At 40.6% G+C, this 24,216-nt stretch overlaps 1 protein-coding gene across 9 annotated transcripts in view; it reads left to right on the forward strand.

Annotated features, from left to right (window-relative positions):
- Positions 1–24,216, forward strand: part of MAP3K4 (mitogen-activated protein kinase kinase kinase 4) — a 74,493-nt gene that overhangs the window by 29,390 nt on the left and 20,887 nt on the right. For all 9 annotated transcript variants that reach the window (XM_083496380.1, XM_083496376.1, XM_083496379.1 and 6 more), the window contains exons 2-12: positions 7,875–8,062; positions 10,650–12,025; positions 16,103–16,345; positions 17,391–17,537; positions 17,911–18,068; positions 18,693–18,809; positions 19,175–19,274; positions 19,375–19,458; positions 20,281–20,547; positions 21,946–22,095; positions 23,114–23,275. In XM_083496380.1, coding sequence (XP_083352506.1) covers positions 10,655–12,025; positions 16,103–16,345; positions 17,391–17,537; positions 17,911–18,068; positions 18,693–18,809; positions 19,175–19,274; positions 19,375–19,458; positions 20,281–20,547; positions 21,946–22,095; positions 23,114–23,275 — 2,799 coding nt within the window. In that variant the 5' untranslated portion in view covers positions 7,875–8,062; positions 10,650–10,654. The remainder of the gene's footprint in view (positions 1–7,874; positions 8,063–10,649; positions 12,026–16,102; positions 16,346–17,390; positions 17,538–17,910; positions 18,069–18,692; positions 18,810–19,174; positions 19,275–19,374; positions 19,459–20,280; positions 20,548–21,945; positions 22,096–23,113; positions 23,276–24,216) is intronic.

Here is a 24,216-nt window from a genome sequence, read left to right on the forward strand (position 1 = left end):
TCTGATTACATTCTTCGATTGTGAGAACATGAAGAGCTGCCAGAAATGCTAAAGGGTTTTATTTGACTAGCTGGTGATCTCAGAACCACAGAAGGCTGCTAAGTACTTAAGTATTTTACAAATTCTGCTCATGTCACAAACTAGAGCAAATTTCTTTTTCCTCCAACTCCCTGTTCCCCCGGGAGAAAGTATATATTTTTACTGGCTTTACTTCTGCTGCAGGTCATTAATGACTACTGTACTCCCAGTATATCTAATATCCTTTTTCCATCTGTCAGTTTTGAGGGTTTCAAAACATGGTGCTGCTTTACTTATGCAGTATCCTCCCCTTATAAGCAAGGCAGGTGCTGACATAGGCATCATTTTGGTTTTCTTTGCTTACCTAGGCATTTTAAGTGTCCTAGCTTATTATTTTAGCAGCCTCTGCTTGTTTTGATGACTTGATTCTATATATTTTTATATTGGTTGGTTTGTGTTGTACGTACCTGGCCTTGATGGTGCAATATAAATGCTTAAAATAAGTAGTTCCATTTGACCAACAATTTCACATGTTAGTTCTTTAATCTTTAATAGCTACTGTCTAGATATGGTGATATAATACTTAATTTGTTGATGAGCCCTAGAGCTTCACATCTGTTTGACTGATAACATCTGCTCAATCATGGGTATCTTTCCTATTCCTTTGGAGTGAAGTGGGATGCAAATAATTATTTCACTTTCTCTGCAATTTTTCTGTCATTCTTGAATTGCATTTATTATCTTACAGTCCAGTTGCTTACTGAAAGCTCTTGTTTCTGACATATTTAAACAAGTGTTGTTGAGTTGGTTGTAACGTTTAAGCACTAATTTCCTCAAAATATCTCTCATTTGGGCATTCACATCTCCATCACTGACTCTGCTCATCCTATAAATGATTCTTTAAAGAAGGCTATGGGAGAGGAAGAGACTAGCTACATGGTGCTATACATAGGAACTATTTTCAAGTTTTCACAGTTGTTATGCTTAAGAATCAGAATTATGCAATAGTAGGGAGTCAGTCTTACCTTTTTGGTCCTTAACTTTGGTAATCACCTGATTCCTTTTTTTTGACCTGCTATGGGGAACAGCCAGAATCTGAAATGAAATAAATTTGCTAATTCTCATTTTGTACTCTAGTTCCTTTAGAACTGTCACCTTTATTTTCTAAGTTGTAAATATATTTCACACAAATAAACATTCTTATCTCTTCTGAGTTGACTTCATCGTGACAGAGGAGAGGATTATTCTTCCTTCATTAGCCTGACAGATGGTGACATTAAAAGTCAGTTCATTTTTTCTCAGGCATAAAATAAGCACTTGCTCTTTTATCCAATTCTCTTGGCTTAGACTGAGTGATATTTTAAATGTCAGCAGTGGTATTTTGCAGAGATTATCAATTACGTGCTGGTGATATTACAATAACGTCTTAAGATTTTCGTACTAAATTAATTACCTCATCAAATCTAATAAACCGTTAATGCTGATCTAAATACTCTCCAAACATTTCAGCTCTGGCTTTTCTTGGTCTAGAATACTCTTTTTAATTGGAAACATCACAGAGTAAGGTTAGCTTTACCAAAGATAACTAGGAGCAGACTGAATGGAGTGACAGATGAACCACTGTATCTGTAGTAATAATGATGATGATGATGATGATAATAATAATAATAATAATAATAATAATAATAATAATAATTTATTATTTATACTCTGCCCATCTGGTTGGCTTTCCCCAGCCACTCTGGCCGACTCCCAACAGAATATTAAAACCACAATAAAACATCAAACACTAAAAACTTCCCTAAACAGGGATGCCTTCAGATGTCTTCTAAAAGTCAGATAGCTGTTTATTTCCTTGACATCTGATGGGAGGGCGTTCCACTGGGCAGGTGCCACTACCGAGAAAGCCCTCTGCCTGGTTCCCTGTAACTTGGCTTCTCGCAGTGAGGGAACCGCCAGAAGGCCCTCGGAGCTGGACCTCAGTGTCCTGGCAGAAACAACAGTAGAGATGCTCCTTCAGGTATACTGGGCCGAGGCCATTTAGGGCTTTAGAGGTCAGCACCAGCATTTTGAATTGTGCTTGGAAACGTACCAGGAGCCAATGTAGGTCTTTCAGGACCGGTGTTATGTGGTCACCAGTTTAGCTGCTGCATTCTGGATTAGTTGTAGTTTCCAGGTCACCTTCAAAGGTAGCCCCACGTAGTGTAACCCTTCTGCTTGCCCCAACCCGAGTGAAGAGTAATGAGGGCCATGGCCATGAAAAAGATGATTTTCACTGTGCTAGCTCCATGCCCATCATCATTACATAGACCAACTCAGGATCCAGCAGATCTTGACTGACCTAGCTCTACTCCCCAAAATGCCTTGTTTTTTGGGTTTTCTGCCAAGCTCTGCCTACCCATGCTTTTTGCGGATGCATTGTGGACCTCTGTAGCAGTGGAGGCCTCCTGCCAACAGAACCCAGTGGAGCTCAGTGCAGCCAGGTGGTTGGACATCTCCACCCCCTTCAGCTGAGCAAATTAGGGGTTAAGATTGCCTTACTCCCTTGGTAAATTGCATTGTAATATAACCCAGAAGGTATTATAAAAGATAACATTTTTTGCATGTATTTCTCCTCGTAAACAAAAGCACAAGTGTAAGGATTCCCCCCCCCCTTCTTCGAATTATGCCTCTGACATCTAGTTTTCTATTTTTTGGGGGGGGGGAGTTACACCTTTATTTTGTCTTTAAGATCTGTAGAGAAAGGCTCAGTTACCATATTGTCCTTTTTACATAGAATTCATATTTCTTGTCTCTTGGAAAATTCTGCACCTACCCAAAATTTGAACTCAAGTACACCCAGTCTTTTATTTTTCCTTTAGCACTCGCTGCAGCTGTAAATTGAGAAGCTGGCATATTTTTGTAGCACTTTGTCTCAGCAGTGAAAGCTTGTTTTAACTTCTGTTATCATAGGATTAGCTCTGATGCTGATGCTGCACAGTTCGGTAACTCTTATATCTTTTGCTTCAGCTGTGGCACCAGCAGCTCTGGGGCTGTAGCCGTGCTCATGGGTTCTCTCATCTCACAGCCACAACAGGTGCCGTAGGGGAACAGGGCCACTCCATCTAAATATCAGCTTCTGCTGTCCTTGCTGAAATTGCTGCAGCTAATCTGGTAGCCTGCAGTGACAGTAGGAACAGTGTGTTGTCGTAGAAATATGTCATTCTTAATGCAGCTATTACTGTAGCTTCCCCATTGTCTTGTGTTGATTTTGTTATCGGGGAAACTACTGAAGGTAGCATGAAGTTACAAGAAGATGCACAGATTGTAATTTGCCAGTTACAACAAGTAGTGTAAATCCTTTTACTTTTTATTCATAAATACTATTATTATTATTATTATTATTATTATTATTATTATTATTATTATTATTACTACTACTACTACTACTACTACTACTACTACTACTATACCCCACCCATTTGTCCCTGGAGAGAAGACATTGGAGTGCTTAATTTTCATAAACTGATATCCAAAAAGGAATAAATACATATAAATGCATGTTGAAGCTTAGTTAAGTAACTCTGCAAGGATTCTTTTCCTGAGCAGTTTATAAAGTCTTCTAAATAATAAATAAATGTTAAAAGCTGGGCCAAAAATGAATTGACAATTAGCTATCTAGAGTTTAAAAAGAAGAAGAACCAGGTATTTTAAAATGAACATGAGTACAGTGGTACCTCGGGTTAAGAACTTAATTCGTTCCAGAGGTCCGTTCTTAACCCGAAACTGTTCTTAACCTGAAGACTACTTTAGCTAATGGGGCCTCTTGCTGCTGCCACGCCGCCAGAGCACGATTTCTGTTCTTATCCTGAAACAAAGTTCTTAACCTGAAACACTATTTCTGAGTTCGTGGAGTCTGTAACCTGAAGCGTCTGTAACCTGAGGTACCACTGTATCTTGGATCCTGCCAGGGTATTGAGAAAGCTATCAGAACACCAAGATATGAGAGACACAATTAAGCATAATAAATAATAATAATAATAATAATAATAATAATAATAATAATAATAATAATACCATGCAACCAAATTCTTTCCTTTGGGTTAAATACATAATGAGGCTAGGAAGTGACTCAGTTCTAAGCTATTCTCTTGAGAGTGCTAAATCAAATGAAACATGACAAAAGTGAAACTTAATGCAGAACGCGTTTACGTGGCAAGTTGACAATAATATGAATTCTAGATAGTGTTCTATCATGAATTTGATTCTCAAATGTGGACAGCGCTGACTCTGGTAAAAGCATAATCAATTCAAGTCTATAAACAGGGCTGCAATTTAGCTTGGTTGTTGTGGGTGAGGTTTTAAGTCTGCGGAAGTGAACATGAAAAATATAAGTGATTTCAGGCAAATTGTTAGAAACTGTAGATCGGAACAAGTTGGTTAAGCATGTGGTTTAGCAAACTTCTGTTGCCTCACAGTGAAGTATGATTTATTTTATTTATTTATAGTAATGCTATGCTACCTCATTACCAAAGTTCTCCGGGCTGCATAATTTATATGGGTTAAAATGCAGTAAAAATGCGACTACAACATAAAAGAAACCACAGCACAGATAAAGCAATAAAATTAAAGCACAGAGAGGTCTTAAAACTTCAAAAAGCCAAAATCAGTTTTGAAAGGCCAGCTCTCCCTTGATGGTGGCCTCTGACAATGACTTCAAGGTTTGAGTAGGAACCTGTGAAAGGAAGGGACCTTTCATGTAACCTGGCTGAAAACTGCTGAGGTTTTTTAAGGTCAAAGCCAACACTCTGAGCTGGTTCTGGAAAATGACTGGAATCCAGTGTAGTTACAAAGCAACTGGCATAATTCAAAACATCTAGCCCCAGTTAACAACATTGCAGCCCAGATTTCTAGACTGTTAACATAATAAAGCATCTTTCCAAACATTCTTGTGCTCCCTAATCATCACATGCTGCCCTTGTCTGCTTCAAAGTGATTTTTCAAAATAGTAAAACAAAATTTTGACACACAGAAACTTTGTGAGCCAGATCTTGAGATGGTATCTGTCTGCCTTATAGCTGGAGTCGTTTGTGTTTGCATTTATTTGTGGTTTGGAGAAGTCATGTCTGAAAGCTTTGTCCCAGGATCAAATAGAGCAGTGCTCTTTGTTTTACTGACCTTTGTTTCCTGTTGCATGTAAGTGAAAGAAAGCTATCATTAGCATTTAAGAAAGTTCCTGGAAGGTTTAATGGCGTTGGTGGATGGCGTTCCTGGAAGGTTTAATGGTGTTTGCCATCCCTTTCACAACTAGGTGCATACAAGTTTCGTAAACCAGAAGGCTGATTTTGATGTATATCCTCCCAAAGTTTCTAGTCCTTCTGAAGTATTGCTCCTTGTTTCCCATCTACATCTCAGTGAGATTTCAAAAGCTGTACTTCCCACTCTAGTACAGTGGTACCTCGCAAGACGAATGCCTCGCAAGACGAAAAACACGCAAGATGAAAGAGTTTTCCGTTTTTTGAGTCGTTCCGCAAGACGAATTTCCCTATGGGCTTGCTTCGCAAGACGAAACGTCTTGCGAGTTTTTGCGAGTTTGTTTCCTTTTTCTTAAAGCCGCTAAGCCGTTAATAGCCGCTAAGCCGTTAATAGCCGCTAAGCCGCTAATAGCCGTGCTTCGCAAGATGAAAAAACCGCAAGACAAAGAGACTCGCGGAACGGATTAATTTCGTCTTGCGAGGCGCCACTGTACACAAAGAAAGGCAGGAGGGGGCAGCACATAAAAAGCTGCCTTATAATGACTCAGAGTGTTGGTCAGTTGAGCTCAGTATTATTTATGCTGATAATGCAGCAGCTCTTTAGTTTCTCAGGTAGACATTTCTTCCAAGCCTGCTTCCATATGTTGCCTTTTCTGGAGATGCAGGGAGCAGGAGCTATGACTTCCTGCATGGAAAGTGAGTGTTCTGCCTCTGGGTGGCTGTTCTCCATAGTAGCGGTTCTATCTCATTAGCTCAGTGTTTTTCCAACCTATTTCCAGCTGTGGTCCCCTTCCGACCTTGTTTCGTTCCTGTGCCCCCGCCCCAGACTTATGGTAGCCGGGGGGGGGGGGCAGTGGGCAGCTGCCCCCCCAATAAGTAAAAGTCAATACAAATATGAGGTTCTGCCCCCCTAACAAAAATCCTAGCTATGCCCAGGCCCCCTCCTACCGGTAGACAGACAGTTATTTAAATGTTTTGTTTGTAAATAGAACATCTTTTATTTATAATTATTATAATTTATGCAAAATACAGTTGAGTAGAATGATAGGAACATAATGAAATATTGTTGGAGCAGAAAACATAGAATCATAGATCTGAAAAGGGACCCTAAGGGTCATCTTTCTAGTGCAACCCCCTGCAATGTAGGAAACTCAGCTAAACTCATCCATGACAGATGGCCATCCAACCTCTGCTTTGAAACCTCCAAGGAAGGAGAGTCAAGACCCCCCCAAGATCCATCTTCCATGTATTGTAAAAAGTAAACAACACTTATTTGACCCCAGTTATTTGACTTGGATGGGGAAACCTATAGATAAAGTCCAAAAGGTGCACAGGGAGTTCTGTATATGTGGGAGAATTTTTAAAAGCAAGTGGTCCTCACTGACCTGGTGCAAAAAGATTTGTCATCTGGAGGAGCCCTGGCTGCCTAGATAAAATACTATAGCCCTCCACACCCTTACCTGGGAGTAAGGCCCACTGAACTCAGAGTAGACAGTAGCATCAGACGACCCTGCTCAGCTAGGCGCTGGGGTGGATTTCATCCTGCGCCTTGCAGAGCCAGGCCAACAATGCAGACAGGCCCTGCACCCACTCTGCAACATCTGAAGACCCTGATCTGCTAGGTGCTGGGGTGAATTGCACCCGCCTTGCAGAGTTAGGCCCAGGCTGCCACCAGGCCCAGCACTGGCGGCAGCAACGAGCATCTCTGGCTCACTCAGCCCCACCCCAGGTCACCTGAAGGTTCTGGATTGCGGGCTCTACAGGTCAAAACGGGAGCCTCAGCGACCACCCTCTCCCACCAGAAACAAACGAACATGACTGCTCCAAGAAAACACACATGGCAAAAAGGAGTGTTGGTCCCTGGTGGGCCGCCCCCTTACCCTCTTGCGCTTGGCCAAGCAGATAGCCAGCCATCAGGATTTTTAAAAAATCATTTTAAAAATTCACTTCTCACTTCCTTCTGTGGCCCCCTAGCCTACTTGGTTTTCACCTGGGGCCTCCTTGGAATATCCGGGGGAGGGGCATGTGGCCCCCGGTTGGGAAACACTGCATTAGCTAATCAGATGGGGTAGCTTCTGACCCTCAAAATGTCTGGTATGTGAGGCTAGATACTTCCATAATGGAGTATCTGTTACCCTGTTACCTTGCCAGCCAAGCAAGGGGCATGTGAGCGTGTATGTGCATGGAAATTGGTGTCCCACGAAGGATTTGGGAGCGCATGACACTCACATGCAGAGAGATGTGCTTACCTTCATTTCTAGGCATGTAATGCAATTCTAACCTTTTTGTGTTTGCCTTGTGCTACAGAAATCTGTGACCTTTATTATTTTATGGGCACAAGAGTATACAGGGTACCTTACCATGCTATTCTAGGAATATTACCACTTCTAGCTTTTTGTTTGCTGGTAAGTGGGGGAGGATTTTTTTCTTTTTTCTTTTTCCTTTTCCAACTTCAGACAGAGAAGCTGGGGTGGGGGTGGGGAGCTGCATTGTTGGGAGAGCTGCTGTATGTCACATGGGAGTGGCAAGTGTACAGAAAGTTCACAATGATAGGGTGGAGACACACTAATGGGTTGCCTTTTCTAAACTGACCTCTATATCTCAATTCCTTTTGCTACTTAGGCAAGACAGTAAGTCTGAAGATGTCTCTGGCAGGATCTCCGAATCTGATCCTGAGGACTTGTCTGATGAAGAAAATGCTGAAACTTCCTATGGAACCTCTCCTCCTAGCACACCACGGCAGAATAAGCGCTCGTCAACGAAGCATCTGAAAAATAGCGTTGGGAGACCTACCGGCCGCTTTTTAAGAGGTATGTGTGTGGTGCGCTGGAAAGGATAGAAGTTGTAGCCCAAAACAGCCAGAGGGCTCAAAGTTGGCCAGTCTAGCCCAATGTTGTCTACTCTGACTGGCAGTGCCTCTCCAGTGCTCCTTCCAGAAGGATTTAACTGGGAAAAACATGGATTGCCAACTACTGTGCTATGACTCCTCCCCTATTAATAACTGATAGTGGCTAAGAGAGGAGCCTTGAATATAGTCACCTGTATATCCTGTGGGACAAATGTGTCTCACTGCTCCCCTGAGGATTAGATAAATCATTTTTTCTACAGAGTTTTGTAGCAATAATGAAGGTGCTTTCTCCAAGAAATCATACAGGAAGATTATCAGAACACCCTTCATTGCCATTGTGTGCATCCATATGCACAACATTAGTATTGACAGATATTTATTTTTCTGTGCTGTGCTGATGATATTAATGATTCTGCCCAAATCTCACATTACTGCTCATACTAATGTAGCTCACAAACAGTACAGCATGCTAGTTAGCATTTTTCGTGTAAAATAGCTGCATTCTGTGAATATAGGAAGTCCATTTAGTTTATGCTGCTGTTTCATTGTTACCATACTAATTGTTAACATTTATAAAGTGCATGGTCAGCGGTTCGAATCCCCGTGGCGGGGTGCGCTCCCGCTGCTCGGTCCCAGCGCCTGCCAACCTAGCAGTTCGAAAGCACCCCCGGGTGCAAGTAGATAAATAGGGACCGCTTACTAGTGGGAAGGTAAACGGCATTTCCGTGTGTGGCTCTGGCTCACCAGAGCAGCGATGTCACGCTGGCCACGTGACCCGGAAGTGTCTGCGGATGGCGCTGGCTCCTGGCCTATAGAGTGAGATGACCGCACAACCCTAGAGTCTGGCAAGACTGGCCCGTACGGGCAGGGGTACCTTTACATTTATAAAGTGCTGCAGAATGTTTAGAATACTCCACATCCCTAACACAACAGATTAGAGTAGGTCAATTTTTTTAAATCCCCATATAGATGAATGGGATCTGAGGCTGAAAAGAGTGGCTTTCTACAACCATCTGGCAAGCCCATAATAGGTCAAGATTTGAACTTGGGACTTCTGATTTGTAGCTCATTCTCTTAGGCACTATGCTGAACCTGCTCGCCAACTAGGTTGAACATATATCACTTAGTTCCTTTTTATTTTATGTAACAGGAAGAGAGAGTTCACCACCCTCTGTTACAGCGGTTAGTGGTTCAGGTACAACATGTATAGTACGTAATTTGTGATTCATGGCAAGAGCAGCACAGAAGTTTCCCCAGCAATGCCTGAAGCACAGAAGATTCATGATGCTGGAAAGTAGAAGAAAAGTGGTAGAGATGGGAACATATACTGCACTGAAACCCCCACCCACCCCCGAGAGCATTATACCTTTACCCCCCCCCCCCAATACCAGTAGCATAGAACTCAAATATGGAGCAAACTGCTATAGCAGTTTTCTCCAACCCTCAGAGCCTGGTAGTTTCTGTGAGAGGGCAATGGATCTATTACAATTATATCCCCCTATTGCATAAGTGTGCAAAAATGGTTGCTAAAAACAACTCTCATTCTCTATGCAACATTTTCTTTTTTGAAACTTGTTAGGGCAGGGTTGGATGGGGGGGGGTAGGGGGAGAGAGCAAAAATCCTCCTCCCTTCCATTAGACTTGTGCTCCCACAATTGCTTCTTAGTCACTCATTCCAGCCGCCATGTGCAGCAAAAGAGATAATTATAATGAGAAGTCAATTCTCATAATTACAATTAGTACAACAGAATGTTTCCATTAGCATGGTTTCAGAGCTGAACCTATTACTTTAAAAGCTCCACAGTATCATTATGTCTGCCTTTAGTTGCAAAGTGACTCAGCATTGCCTTGATTTCAGGGAGTGAAATGGGCTCCAGAATTTTTTTCTGTGGTTGTCAGTTATTACTATTAAATCTGTCATGACTGTTCAGGAAAATATGAATATTTGAGTTGGTTGTGGTTTAAATTGAGCCCCTAGAAAGAGCCCTGGGAACAAAGAAACCCCAGAAATAATTTGTGATACCTAGATGAAGCCCCTTGACAATCATGACAAGAGTTTTCTTCATATCTTTAGCTGTCAAAGCTGTATGGGAAGAAGTGGTTGTATGGTAACTGGAACTTAATAAATCAGAGTTTTGCAAATGCAGCCCGTGAGAACTTCTTAATGCAGCCCCTGAGGCACCAGTGTTTAATTACTGTGCTGTTGCCATACCTGTAGCCACAAATAACATTCTGCCACTTTACCTCTGGCTGTTGTTAAAGACCAGTTGGATAGCCACTGATTTAATACATTGCTTATGACAATGAACTTGAAAACATATGGGGTACAGTATTTTAAAACCACTTGTGTTACATTGAGTTCTGAACTGTTTAAATAATTGTAAGGGTGTCTAATGAATATGAACAGAATATGAAGTTTTGAGAGTATGTGTACATCACAGAACTGGAATATTATACAAATGGAGTAAAGAAAACAGGGCATGAGTGCGTTTTTTAAAAAGTGAACTTTTTACTTTTGGTGCAAAAAATTTTTATCTTATAATTTTCAGAGAAGATGAGCTCGCCAAGCCAGCTGTCCAACAAAGACAACGCCAAAACCATTGAGAACACTGAAGAGCACAGCTATAAGCAGGGGAAAAAGATCCGAGCCACCCTGAGGACAACTGAGAGGGATCTCAAGAAAAATGTCCAGTGCTCATTCATGTTGGACACGGTTGGTGGGTCCTTGCCAAAAAAGTCAATTCCAGATGTTGATCTCAATAAGCCTTACCTCAGCCTTGGCTGCAGCAATGCGAAGCCTCTTGTATCTGTACCTGTGCCTATAGCCAAAACTACACGCCAGACTTCTCGTACTGATTACCCAGCGGACCGCTTAAAGTTCTTTGAAACCCTGCGGCTTTTGTTAAAGCTTACCTCAGTTTCCAAGAAAAAGGACAAAGAGCAGAAAGGGCAGGAGAGCACTTCCGCTGTTGAGTTAAACCGATCCAATGAACTAATTTGGCTTGAACTGCAAGCTTGGCACGCGGGGCGGACTATTAACGACCAAGACTTCTATCTGTACACAGCCCGCCAAGCCATCCCAGATATTATTGTTGAAATCCTTACTTTCAAAGTGAACTATGGGAACCTCTCCTGTCTAGGCAGTGGCGCTAGTCTTAATGGTACATCAGGAGGACAGTGTAAAGCAGCTCATGGAGCTAATGCTATGGACTACTCTAGCTACCATGAGCATCTCTATCGCCAGCGGGTCTCATTTGAACAGGTAAAGCGGATAATGGAGCTGCTAGAATACGTAGAAGCACTTTATCCATCTCTGAAGGCCCTTCAAAGTGACTACGAAAAGTATGCTGCGAGGGATTTTCAGGACAGGGTGCAGGCGCTCTGTCTCTGGTTGAACATTACAAAAGACTTAAACCAGAAACTGAGGATTATGGGAACTGTTTTGGGCATCAAGGATCTCTCTGATATTGGCTGGCCAGTGTTTGAAATCCCTTCTCCTCGTCCATTCAGGGACAACGATCCAGAGGATGAGGAGGAGGAGGACGATAGGGGAACCTCGGGGGCGTGCACAGAAGAAAGTGAAGATGAAGAACAAATCTCTCAGGAGAGTGTGGAGGAACTCAGACAAGCCATCCAGAATAATTTTGCCAATAAGCCAAATTTTGACTTTCAGGCACAGGACCATTTGTCAAGAAAGCTTGACAGGCTTGAATCTGAGGACGACTCAGCCTGCTGGGCTGTTACGGAGTGCAGCGGTGAGATGGGGTGCAGCAGACACTGTTTGACCTCTATTTATAGACCGTTTGTAGATAAAGCACTGAAACAAATGGGGTTGCGAAAGCTCATTTTAAGACTGCACAAGTTAATGCACGGCTCCTTGCAAAGGGCCCGAATGGCATTGATAAAGAGCGATCAGCAGTTGGAGGTAGGTTCTGGGAGGAACGGGGGGTGGGGTGGGAATCGGTTCTTCAAGCTGCTAAAAGATTTTCAGGAAACTGTTCCTTTGTTTCAATTTTCTCTTTGGAAACTATTCTTCTGTATAATACGCACATAGTTGTTTTGCGATATGCAATGCCTTGTTAATGAGTCATCTTAATCACTGCCATGTGTTAATGGAGAAGTATCGTATATAAAAACCCAATGTGGAACTCCCATGTTGGCCTTGGAAGTTTGCATGTGCCCTGGCTCCATGTTGGCTGCGTGAGGTGCTGAGCCCAATCTCTCCTTGAAGCTGCTTTGTTAAAGAACAGAGGGCTGAGGAAGGCTTCTCTTCTTGGCTCTCCCATCGGTGGATCTTCAGTCCAGTTTCCTTCCCTCCCTTCTTGTTTGGATCATAGTTGTTACTTACCGCCCATAAAGTCATGGGCGGAGTCTAGAAATGAAGGCTAGACTTTCAAAACGTGATGCTTTGTGTACTGGTTAATGTATGGCAGAGTTAGGGGTCCAGCCCCACAGAAATGAAATAGAAAACTTTCCTGTATTTGTGAAGTGTGGGGAAATAAAGCTCTTATAGGAGTCCTTGCTGGAGCCCAAGTGAAATGTAGTGCATGCTTGGAATCTGTTCAGTTCTGAATTTCAGAATACGGATTGGCATGGAAATGAAACTTAATAACTTATTTCCTTTTTTATTAGGTTTATATTCTGCCCTTTGCCCAAGGAGCTCAGGGCGTTGTGTGTAGTTGTTCCCCTACCCATCTAAATTCATCCTCAATGTTTTTTTTGAGGTGGGTTGGGCTGAGATACAGTGACCAGCCCAATGTCACCAAGCCATGGTTTTCATGCCTGAGTGGAGAATTGAATTTGGCTTGCCCTGGTTCTAGTCCAACACTCTTTCATGGGTTGACATCATGACACCCATGGGCATCCTCATGCTCTCAGAGATCTTCCTTTGTCCCTCCCCCTCCCTCCACTGAAATAAGCCTTCTTTAGCTAATAAAAGACTCTTTTCAAGGTAACTGTAGTGTGCTGGACATTATTGGGTGCATGCATTCTTGTTAGGAAGGGGAGAGTTATGGTATGCATGTGGGTGTGCATAGCAGCTTCTTGGTTTTGTGGTTGTACCAACAAGTGAAGTATGAGTGGCAACCCATTTAATCACTTCCACATTACTCTCCCCATTCTTTCAATCTCTTCCATGGCTACTGAAGTATCATTCAGATTACACCAGAATGTCGGTGTTCATCATGGCGTTTGGAGGGGGGTTGCTCAAGGACAAATGTGTGTTCTGAAGAAGATAAAGTCTGGTTTAAAGATACTGGATTTTCTTTTATTATAATATATGAGTTTGAGCATATTAATTTATACTGTAAACCTTGTATGGGAATTGAATTGAAAATATACATGTGGGTATGATGCCTTACTGTGCTTTGTATATCAAATTGCATTTTTAATTTGAATAACCACAGTGTAGAATAAAATTAGAAGGCACATCAAGACGACCCTTGCCTTGAGACTGGATTTGCTGATCATAATTATCTACTATAGCTACTTTCTCAAATTGTCCAAAGAAGGTTCTGCTGCTTTTCTGTGCAGTTTTTTCCATTAACAAAATGATCGCTGCTAGAAAGTTTTTCCCATTATCTAATCTGCTCTTCTGCAATACAGATTTTTAAAATGTGAATGTGGAGAGATGAGCATCGCTGTTGTGTTAACTACCCAGTGATGGCATTATCATTGCTTATAGAGTTCATACCTTTCAGCTGTTTTATAAAGAATCCTAAGTCTTATGAAATGAAACCTCATGGGATATTAAGAAACCTATCTAACAAGGTCTCATCATCTAATACGATGGTGAACAGTGAGGTGTAAAAAAGAATTGAGGCATTGACTGGTTCCATTTTTCAAATTAACTCACTTCGGAGTCTAGGATTGGATTATTATTATTATTATTATTATTATTATTATTATTATTATTATTATTATTAATTTTAACAACCAGCCATTGTAAAGGGATGTTTAATATTGAAGTCTACTCCAGGTAAATTTTCTTTATTGTGGAGACATCTTTCTTTAGAACAAGGCAGCTAACCTGTGGCTGCCCAGAAGATGATATTGGTCTCCCTTCAATCCCAGCCATCATAGCCAATTGTCAGGGATGGTGAGAGTTGCAATCCAACAGTATATGGGTAGCCACAGGTTACCAACCCCTGCTCTAGAAGATACTGATGTAGACTTTTTGCACTGTTTTTTGCTCTGCAGAAATTAATAATCTATTTTAGTATATAGGAGGATGAAGTTCACATTTTGGCAATGGTGTATTTCTTAGCATGTTCATTCCTGAAATATTTTGTTTTCTGAAATAATACTATAATGAGAAGCAGTCATCTAATAATAAATGCACAAAATGTCAGAAATGTGTCTGAGGTAGTATAAAGAAAAGCAAATTGGATGTTGCATTTATGAAAACTAAGACACTTACAGTACAATCCCATGCATACCTACTCAGAAGTCAGGCCCATTGAGTTCAGTGGGACATCTTCCCAGGTAAGTGTATATAGGAATGCAGCTTTAATATGTTTAAATTTTTGGTCTAGTATAATTACATGTAACTAGCTTACTGTGTCTGTTTAAAATTATAAATTTCTGATTCCAGAGAGATGCTGATAAAGTTATTTACTACTGAAGTATGGTAATTTCATATGTGATAATATGGAATATGATGTACAAAGTAAAAAAAAAGACTTTGAGCATTCTGCCCTTTCAATTCTTTGACTATATGAATGTTTAGTTACATGAGCATTTATTTATTACATGAGCTGTTGCCATGTTGGTTTCATAGCCTTGGGCGTAAAATAGGTAGTACAGTCATACCTCGGAAATCGAACAGAATCTGTTCCGGAAGTCCATTTGACTTCTGAAACGTTCAAAAACCAAAGTGTGGCTTCTGATTGGCTGCAGGAAGCTCCTGCAGACAATCGGAAGCCCCATCAGATGTGCGGCTTCCAAAAGAACGTTCGAAAACTGGAACAGTCACTTCCGGTTTTTGATTGTTTGAGAGCCGAAACGTTAGACTCCCAAGGTGTTCGGGAGCCGAGGTACGATGGTAATGTAGTAGTACTACTAGCAGTAGTAGTGGTGGTAATAATAAATAATAATAATAATAATAATAATTAATAATAAAATAATAATACTGATGCTATGAACACAAACTTAATACCAGTCACACTTAGAGGTGCATTCAATCATTCATTGCATACTATCTCTTCCCCAGCTATATATTTTTTAATTTGGATGAACCCATTTAGTAATAAGCAATTAAAATGCTGATATCAGTGGAAATGTGTACATTAACAGGGGTTTCCCTTTCCTAAAAATCCAAGGAGGAGCAATTTTATAAAATGCACCTCATTTTTATAAAATGAACATTTAAATTTACAGTTAGTAGCTGAAGGACAAACTTGTTGCAAATGGCTTTTTAACACATTGATGTAGGTAGCAATTTGTTTAGCGTATTAACATTTTATATTGCATGTAGTGCTGTACAATCACTTAACACAAGTGTTTTAGACATTGTTTTAACACTAGGACTGTTTGCAGATTGGAATTACGATGCTCATTTTAACGTTTACAGTATGGCATAGAGAAACGCAACTATCACAAAATATCCCAACCCGTCCATGCAGATTTTTTAGAGGTGCCCTCATGGAACTTCAGATATATTTTGCTTTGAATATCAATGCTTGTGCTGCATCACAAGCTGCTTTTGAAATCCACTCACTTAAAAGTGGACTTGCTAAGCAGCATGGCATGATGCTGATTTGCGAAAGCTCAAGCGCCCTGCTGGGCATGCAAAGTTAATTGTGTGATTTCTCCTGGCTTGTGACCAACATCTACTACTATAGTTCTACAGGTCTGAAAGGAAAGCCTAATACTTTGATTGAACGAGATTGTTGTTGTTTTAAAGTCAATGTTTGGTGGTGGATTTACACCTTATAAGTTATTAAACTGAAGGGGGGGGAAGTGTTTCAGGTTGTTTGTTACATAGTATCTATTTTTTTGTTAGTTTTCAGAGTACCCAGATCCTATTTTAAGTTCAGATTACGTGCAGTTGTCAAATTCTCCGCCTTCTTCAGATCAAAAGTGCAGTACTGTGTCACGGGAAGAGCTGAAGTCTATGGATTTGCCATCTTTTGAGCCTGCATTCCTAGTTCTTTGCCGAGTCCTTCTCAATGTTATCCATGAATGCCTCAAATTAAGGTTGGAACAGCAGCCTGCTGGGGAGCCATCTCTCTTGAGTATTAAACAGGTTTGCCCATAGTGTTTTATTAACCCCCCTCCCTCCCTCCCCAGTCCTTAGCAATAAGTCTTACATTGTTCCACAGAAGGGATGCGTAGGACGTATTTAGATTGGTGGTAATGTTTTTCAGTAGGATAAAAAGATACTTAAAAGATAACAAAGACCAATATTCTATGTACAATTCTAACATTTTGCAAATAATTCTCTGCTAATTGCTTTACCAAAAGTTACAGTAAGATCTTACACCTCTTCTCCCCCAAAAGCCTACAATTTTTTGTAAGCTGCTTTGAGACACAGGGTGAGAAGCAGGATATACATTTCTTAATAAAGTGATGAACAATTCAGAGGGGAAGCACAGTACTGTAAGCTGCTATTTCTCTTTCTTGTAAGAATGAGGACAATTACTGAGGATTCTGTGGAGGGCAAATATGGTTCTGTCTCTGCTTCTTTGACAACTAAATTGACTTATTCCTTAGCTTCGGTAAATACATAGCCATCAGCTATATTTATTTAATGGGTTTTAATTCCCTACTCTGTTGCAGGGGCTTGGGTTATAGTATACAGTAAAAAGTTTATCACGCCCCCTCCCTTCCCCACAATTTTAGCATTGTAGCAGGCAAACGTGAAAATGTGAAGTTTTATGGGTTTCTTAAATTAAAAAAAGGCTTTTGTGAAATGATATAAAGCAAACTTTTTATAAAGGTGTGTGGGATTTGAGCTGTGGAGATCTGGGTTCAGATACCATCACTAGTCATTACCATTTGAGGCCTTTCTTGGAGTAAAAAGTGGCTCCATGTTACAGGCTCATTGTGATAGTAAATGAAGAAAGGTTTGTAAAACACTTAGCAGAGTTAATGGTTTGTAGAATTCAACTCTGAAATCCCACCCACTATACTGTTGTAGCTCTTGTGTTGCTTGGCGATTTTATGTTGTGTAGAGAGGGCCACATGATCTGTTAAAACCTCTAAATTAAATCTATGATTAAAATCTCAAGAGAAACTCTTTTTTAAGCATCCGAATGATTTATTGCTTTTTATGGACTGTTTCCTTGCAGCTAGTGAGAGAGTGTAAAGAGGTCCTGAAAGGGGGTCTGCTTATGAAGCAATATTATCAGTTTATGTTACGTGAGGTGTTAGATGACTTACAGAAGAACAACTGCAACATCGACTCTTTTGAGGAAGACCTGCATAAGATGTTAATGGTAAGCAAGCAATCCTATTTTTTAGTGGGTCACTTCTGTAGGCTTCTCTATCGGATTCTTAATTGTCTCACCATTGTCAGTTTATTTTCATTAGCTTCTCTAGTTGTGCAGGAATTGTGTTTCTGTTTTAACTACGTTGTGCAATATAATCAGGGGTCCTATCTTGGATGGTCCTGAGCTTTGCTCTTTGGAAGCAAAAACAGAGATGAGGTGCTGATTTTTACATATCTCCCTTGGCATCTCACCTACTTCCTAATACATTCTGACGATATTCCATTTCACAAAGCCACCATCACATTACAGGTGGGCTCTGTCTCCATTGTGGAGTCTGGTGAAACAATATGACCTAAATTGCTGTTCTTCCCTTTTCAAGGTTTATTTTGAATATATGCGAAGCTGGATCCAAATGCTACAGCAGTTACCTCAAGCATCTCATAGTTTAAAAAATCTCCTGGAGGAAGAATGGAATTTCACCAAAGAAATTACTCCTTATATACGAGGAGGTGAAGCTCAAGCTGGAAAATTGTTCTGGTAGAACTTATTATTATTGTGATTCTCATGTCCATTTTGCTCAAAAATTTAAGTTTTATTAGCAGGGATTTTTTAAAAAAGTTTTATTAATTGGAAATCTACTGCCATTTACAAAAAGTAAAGTTGATCTTATAAAAAAGCTAGTAAAAGTTGAATATTAAGCAGTGTGTATCTGAACAATTTTAAAATTAATTGGGTCCCCCCCCAACTGCATCTGACTGGGGAACATTTCATTTCATTTATTTTACATAAACTTTATTTAATATTTTCTTATCAATGGCATTCTAATCCTGGAATGCTTTGGAAGTTTTGAGAGCCAGTGTGGTGTAGTGGTTAAGAGCGGTAGTCTCGTAATCTGGGGAACCCAGTTCGTGTCCCCACTCCTCCACATGCAGCTGCTGGGTGACCTTGGGCCAGTCACACTTCTTTGAAGTCTCTCAGCCCCACTCACCTCACAGAGTGTTTGTTGTGGGGGAGGAAGGGAAAGGAGAATGTTAGCCGCTTTGAGACTCCTGAAGGGGAGTGGAGTGATAAAGCGGGATATCAAATCCAAACTCTTCTTGATGCACAAGCCTCTTTCTGCATTGTCTGTGGGAGTGACAATTGTTTTTGATTTTGTTTCAGTGACATTGCAGGAGTGCTGCTTAAATCTACAGGGATCTTTTTAGACTCTGGCTTACAAGAGAGCTGTGATGGGTTTTGGGCTAATGCTGATGACAGTGCGGCATCAGATGAAATCAGGTACTCCCAGACCTACATAAGATACACTATCATGTTATGGATGTCTTTATATGCATGAAAGAAGCAGCATGAATTTCTTTTAAAATTGCAGCAGAAACCCAGTGTTTGTGTATGCTCAGCCTAATAATGCTTGCAGTTAAGGGCATGAAAATAATTTCTGTGCCTTGTTTCCTTAACTGTACACTTTGTCTTTTTGTGTAGGATGTGTCATCTTCTCAATACCAGATTCATTTTTAGCTTCTTGTTTGTACATATTTGCCTTCTGACTTCTTGATTAGCCTTTTTTTATGTGTTCTTCTTCAGCACATTTGAATGCATGTGTGACAATGTGTTGAAATAACTGCATTCTGTTAAATTATTTGTAGGAGGTCTGTGATCGAGACCAGCCGGGCACTGAAAGAGCTGTTCCATGAAGCCAGAGAGAGAGCATCCAAAGCTCTTGGCTTTGCCAAGAGATTAAGAAAGGTAAAAAGGAAAAGTGGTTTTACATAGTGTGCCCAATTCAGCTGCATTGATAGGCTTCTTAACAGTGCAGTTTGATAAACACCTGTCATTTTATTCTTAGGACCTTGAAATAGCAGCAGAGTTCACATTTTCTGCCTCTGTGCGGGACTTCCTCAGTGCCGTGAAAGCACAACAGTACATGAAGGTAAAATCAGCCTGGGGCTTAAAGGGATTATTATGCTCTCCAGTGTGTGGCGTGTAGCTCTTGTGCATGTCCAACTACCAAGGTTAGACATGTCTAGCTACCAAGGACCAGTTCATACTTTGCTGAATTGTAAGCTGCATTTGGATCATACAATGAAGGGAAGGATAAGATACACTTAATAAATAATTTCTCGCTGAGGGGGTAAACCTGTGTCTGGGTTGTACCACTGAAGGTGGGGGCCCATGTGACTGAATGCTGTTCCTTGGACATCTGTGTACTTGGAAAACACCTGACCTCCCTGATAAACATTGTGGGGCAGAGGTGGGTGGGAAGGAAAGGCATCACCTCACTGCTGTGAGTTCATTGCCCTCTTGCAGCCCACCAGTACACAGAATGTGTCCCATTGTTGCCAAGTTCACTGAGAGGTGTTCCTGACTTTCTGTGCCATGTTGATGGGTAATGAAACATGGGAAGACAGAGTGATGCCTAGTGATGCGTTGTCAATACACCCTGGGGCAAGAGCAACACCACTTTGTATGTCGTCAGTGTCAATTCTCTGTAGTCTTGTTCCCTGTGTGATCCCCACTGGCTAGTATCATGCAGTGATGGGGGAGTCAACAGAGATACAGAAGCACTAGGTGGTGGTTGTAGGGAGGGATGCAGTGCAAATAGGTGCAAATAAGTGCACGGAAAAGGTGCATAAAGGTATGGGGTGGAAGTCACTTAGTATCTGTGAAAATCCTTTCACCCTGAGAAAAATGAGTGAAATTTTTCTGTGGTTCTAGTTGTTAATAATTTGGACCATACTGGTTTGTTTTTCAGGTACAGATCCCTGGACTTGAAAACTTACAGATTTTTGTGCCAGATAACTTTTCAGGAGAGAAATCTATCATCCTGCAACTACTTAATACAGCTGCAGGAAAGGACTGTTCAAAAGACTCTGATGAGGTTGCAAGCGAACCATTTTTACTTATGACAAAGTGCAGAGACAAAGATGATGACACTGATGACAGCTGGAGCACTTGGGAAGGACCACCTGTCAAAATTGTCCCTCAGGTGGAGACAATTGACACATTGAGAAGTATGCAGGTAAAGAATTTCTGTATTAGTATTCTTCTGATTTGGTAAATGTTAGTTATTTATGGAATCCCAACATTTAAGAAATGCTCTGCTTTTCTCACATGTAAGAAAATCGGAAATACTACTAGGGTAGGATCTTAGGTGCTTGAGAATGCGGCCTATGCATTCTTCATAGGGGTTTAGTTTGATCCTCATATTGCAAAAAAGTGTGTATTTTTCTGTCTTGAATGGATTTGAGAGTAGGATAAATTGTCAATATAGCCTTAGATCAGATTGGGGTTGTGATCCAGAGCATGGCGCTTTGCTGAGTAAAGCGATTCTATTCTGAACACCTTGCCGTAGTACCTAACTGTAGATTTCTTTTTGTTATTCTACCTTTTTGTAAAACCACTTTGAGGTTTCTTCTACAGTCAAGCCTTGTACAGTGGTGCCTCGCAAGACGAAATTAATTCGTTCCGCGAGTTTTTTCGTCTAGCGAATTTTTCGTCTTGCGAAGCACGGTGTCGGAAAAGTTTTGGAAAAGCTTCAGAAATCACCAAAAACCTCAAAAAAGGCTACCACACCGCGTTCTATGAGTTGCTCCTCGAAGTCAAGTCGCAACTGTATTAACGGTGTTAAGAAAAAGGAAACAAACTTGCAAAAAACGCAAGACATTTTTGTCTTGCGAAGCAAGCCCATAGGGAAATTCGTCTTGCGAAGCAGCTCAAAAACTGCAAAACCCTTTCGTCTAGCGAGTTTTTCGTCTTGTGATGCATTCGTCTTGCGGGGCACCACTGTATAAATTTTATAAAATAAATAAGAAACAACGTTTGAAGCTACAGAATGTTAGTAGAAAATGTACCATTGTTATAATGTTAATAAGTTCTTGCACCAGTTGACATATGGGAGAAATCAAACGGCTTTCTTCACTTTAGAAGTATGAAACTAATGCATATAGTGAGCATATAAAGTTTTTATTCTAGCAACAAGAAGTGCATGGAGCTCTCTTCCTCCCACCACTCAGCAACTGATTTGCTGAAGTGTGCGTCTGCACAGACTTCATTCCCCAACTTGCTGTGTGGAGGTTTTGCACCACAGCTGCGCATACAACTGGAGCTGCTCTCATCCCTCAGCTAGCAGCCTCTGGTGCATAGGGGGAGGCAGACAATGCACCAAAATATGTTTATTAATATGTAATTGTCTCTAAATTGGTCACAATGAACGTTGAAGGAACAGCCTTGGAAAATCCAGAAGTACAACTGGAGACATTTTTCATAAAATTAGCAATTTTGTGGGAAGGAAAATAGTACCATTTAAAACATGTCAGAGTTAAGTATTTTAAATTTCAGAATAGCTGTAATCGAATTCACAGTTACAACTTTGGGAACCTGTTTTCAGCAATACCATAAATTAACCTTGTCTTCTTAGGTTGACAACCTCCTCCTTGTAGTCATGCAGCCTGTTCATCTTGTGAACCAGAGAAAAGCTGTGCAACAGTTTCTTGAAGGGCTCATCTCTTTACATCAGGAGCAAACATCCAGCCAGCCAGTCATTGCCAAAGCTTTGCAGCAGCTGAAGGTATACATCTTTCTGGTTTCTATTCCTCTTGATTGTTAAGCATTCTCAGTCGCTTAGAATTACAAAATCTCTAAAGAGGCGGCTGAGGTCTACTTTTAAATGCAAGTGATCAGAAAAAGATTGAGTTTTGTGCAAGTAAGTTGAGAGTAATTTATACAGTAAGGTGAATGAATTATATATACAGATTGGGAAGTTGTGTGTTTATGCACTGACACATGAGGCATAGCTTCCAAACAGATTTGAATAGTAGGTAAGAAACTTTATATCGTGCTTTAGGAAAACAGTAAAATGCAGTGCTTGGGGAAACCTTTCTCTTATAAGGCTTTACTATTTACAAATCACCAGTTTTATCCACCTGACTTCTACTAAGAGTAGATCCATTGAAATTAATGGACCTAAGATATTCATGCCCATTAATTTCTGGATTACTGCTGTCGTTACAAAAGTCACCTATCAATGTTTGGTCCAGTGCTCCAGATTTCTAGGGCTTAACCAGAAAATTCTTGGAAGCTGGCCATCACAATCTGTGTAGGAAACTGGGTGTGGAAACTTGCATGCACACAAATAGTGGTTGGGTATATGCACATTTGATGAAGTTGGCTCTTGGTAAAAATCACATTTTATTTTTTAACAGTGCAATCCTATATATGTCTACTCTGAAGCAAGAACCACTGAGTTCAGTGGGACTTACTGCCAGGTGAATAGGTATAGGATTGCAGCCTAAGGTACCCCATGATATAGTGAGAAGTAGCCATTGAGGATTATCATAAAGTTCCTATAGAACTATGTATTGCATGATTAAGAAATATCAATTAACTATGAGTTAATTGTTTTGATGAATTTGTTGTTTGCTTTATATGCTGTGTATGATATTATAGAGATTGCAATGTTCGTTGTTTTTAAATGCTATTGTGATTGCTGTGAGACTCTTTGAGCCCAGCATTTGCTATTTGAAAAGCAGGATACAAATATTAAATACACAAATAATATTTCAGCAAATATTTTTCCTGTTTTCCAGAGTGATGCATTACAGCTTTGCAATAAGATAAGCAGTGCGATTGACAGAGTTGATCGCATGTTCACATCTGAATTTGATGCTGAGGTTGATGAATCGGAATCTGCCACCTTGCAGCAATATTATCGGGAAGCCATGATTCAGTGTTACAACTTTGGTTTTGAGGTTGGTTCAAGAGAAATGTTTTGCCTGTTTTTTCCCAAGTGGAGGGCTTTAATTTTATTTCTTCGAAGTGAATTTTTAAATGGGTCATTTTTTAAAAAATAGCTTTTTGATTGGGTAATCACTTTTCACTTCGGAGAAATAGCGTTGTGTAGCTAATAGTAGCAGAATGTTTAGAATCATACCTAAGGGTTCGTCTAGCCTAGTATTCCATTCTTACAGGGCCAACCAGATGAGAAGTCCACAAGCAAGACATGAGTGCAACAGCACTCTTCTGCTTGACTTTTTAATGCAAAAGAACAAAAACGCACAGAAAAATAAAAACAATATATATTTCCCATTATAAGAATGCTTGTTTTGTTTGAAAGTTATGAAACTTCTATGAGTGTGGTGGAGTCTCCTACTTTGGAGGTCTTTAAGCAGAGGCTTGACAACCATATGTCAGGAGTGCTCTGATGGTGTTTCCTGCTTGGCAGGGGGTTGGACTCGATGGCCCTTGTGGTCTCTTCCAACTCTATGATTCTATGAAACATTGGAGGCTGTGTAGCAAGCACACCACATAAGAAAATAGAAGATCATCTGCTCAGGTCAAAATTAGACCCATATTCTCCTTTTTCAAGGGCTGCTGCTAAATAGCAGTGTTCCCTACTGGGTTTCTCTTTCTTATGTATGAAAGGCTCCAGGGAGTTTTGACCCAACAGCCTTTTTATTTATGCATAACTGCAGTTTTGTATTGAATTGGTTATCAGTTTGGTTTGTATGCAAGGTGTTACAGAGACATACCATGCTATTCGCTTGGTTTTTTCACAGGGTGGTATCTTAACAAAGTAGTTCCATTTCCACAATGATTTCCATTTGCACAGTGGATCTCCCTTCTCTCTCCTCTCTCCGTCAACAAGATTTAGGGGAGATGGGGGAACACAAAGGGAGGGAGGGGAACATCC

The sequence above is a fragment of the Podarcis liolepis genome (assembly GCF_965112155.1).
Source record: "Podarcis liolepis genome assembly, chromosome: 3".
NCBI classification, from domain to species: domain Eukaryota; kingdom Metazoa; phylum Chordata; class Lepidosauria; order Squamata; family Lacertidae; genus Podarcis; species Podarcis liolepis.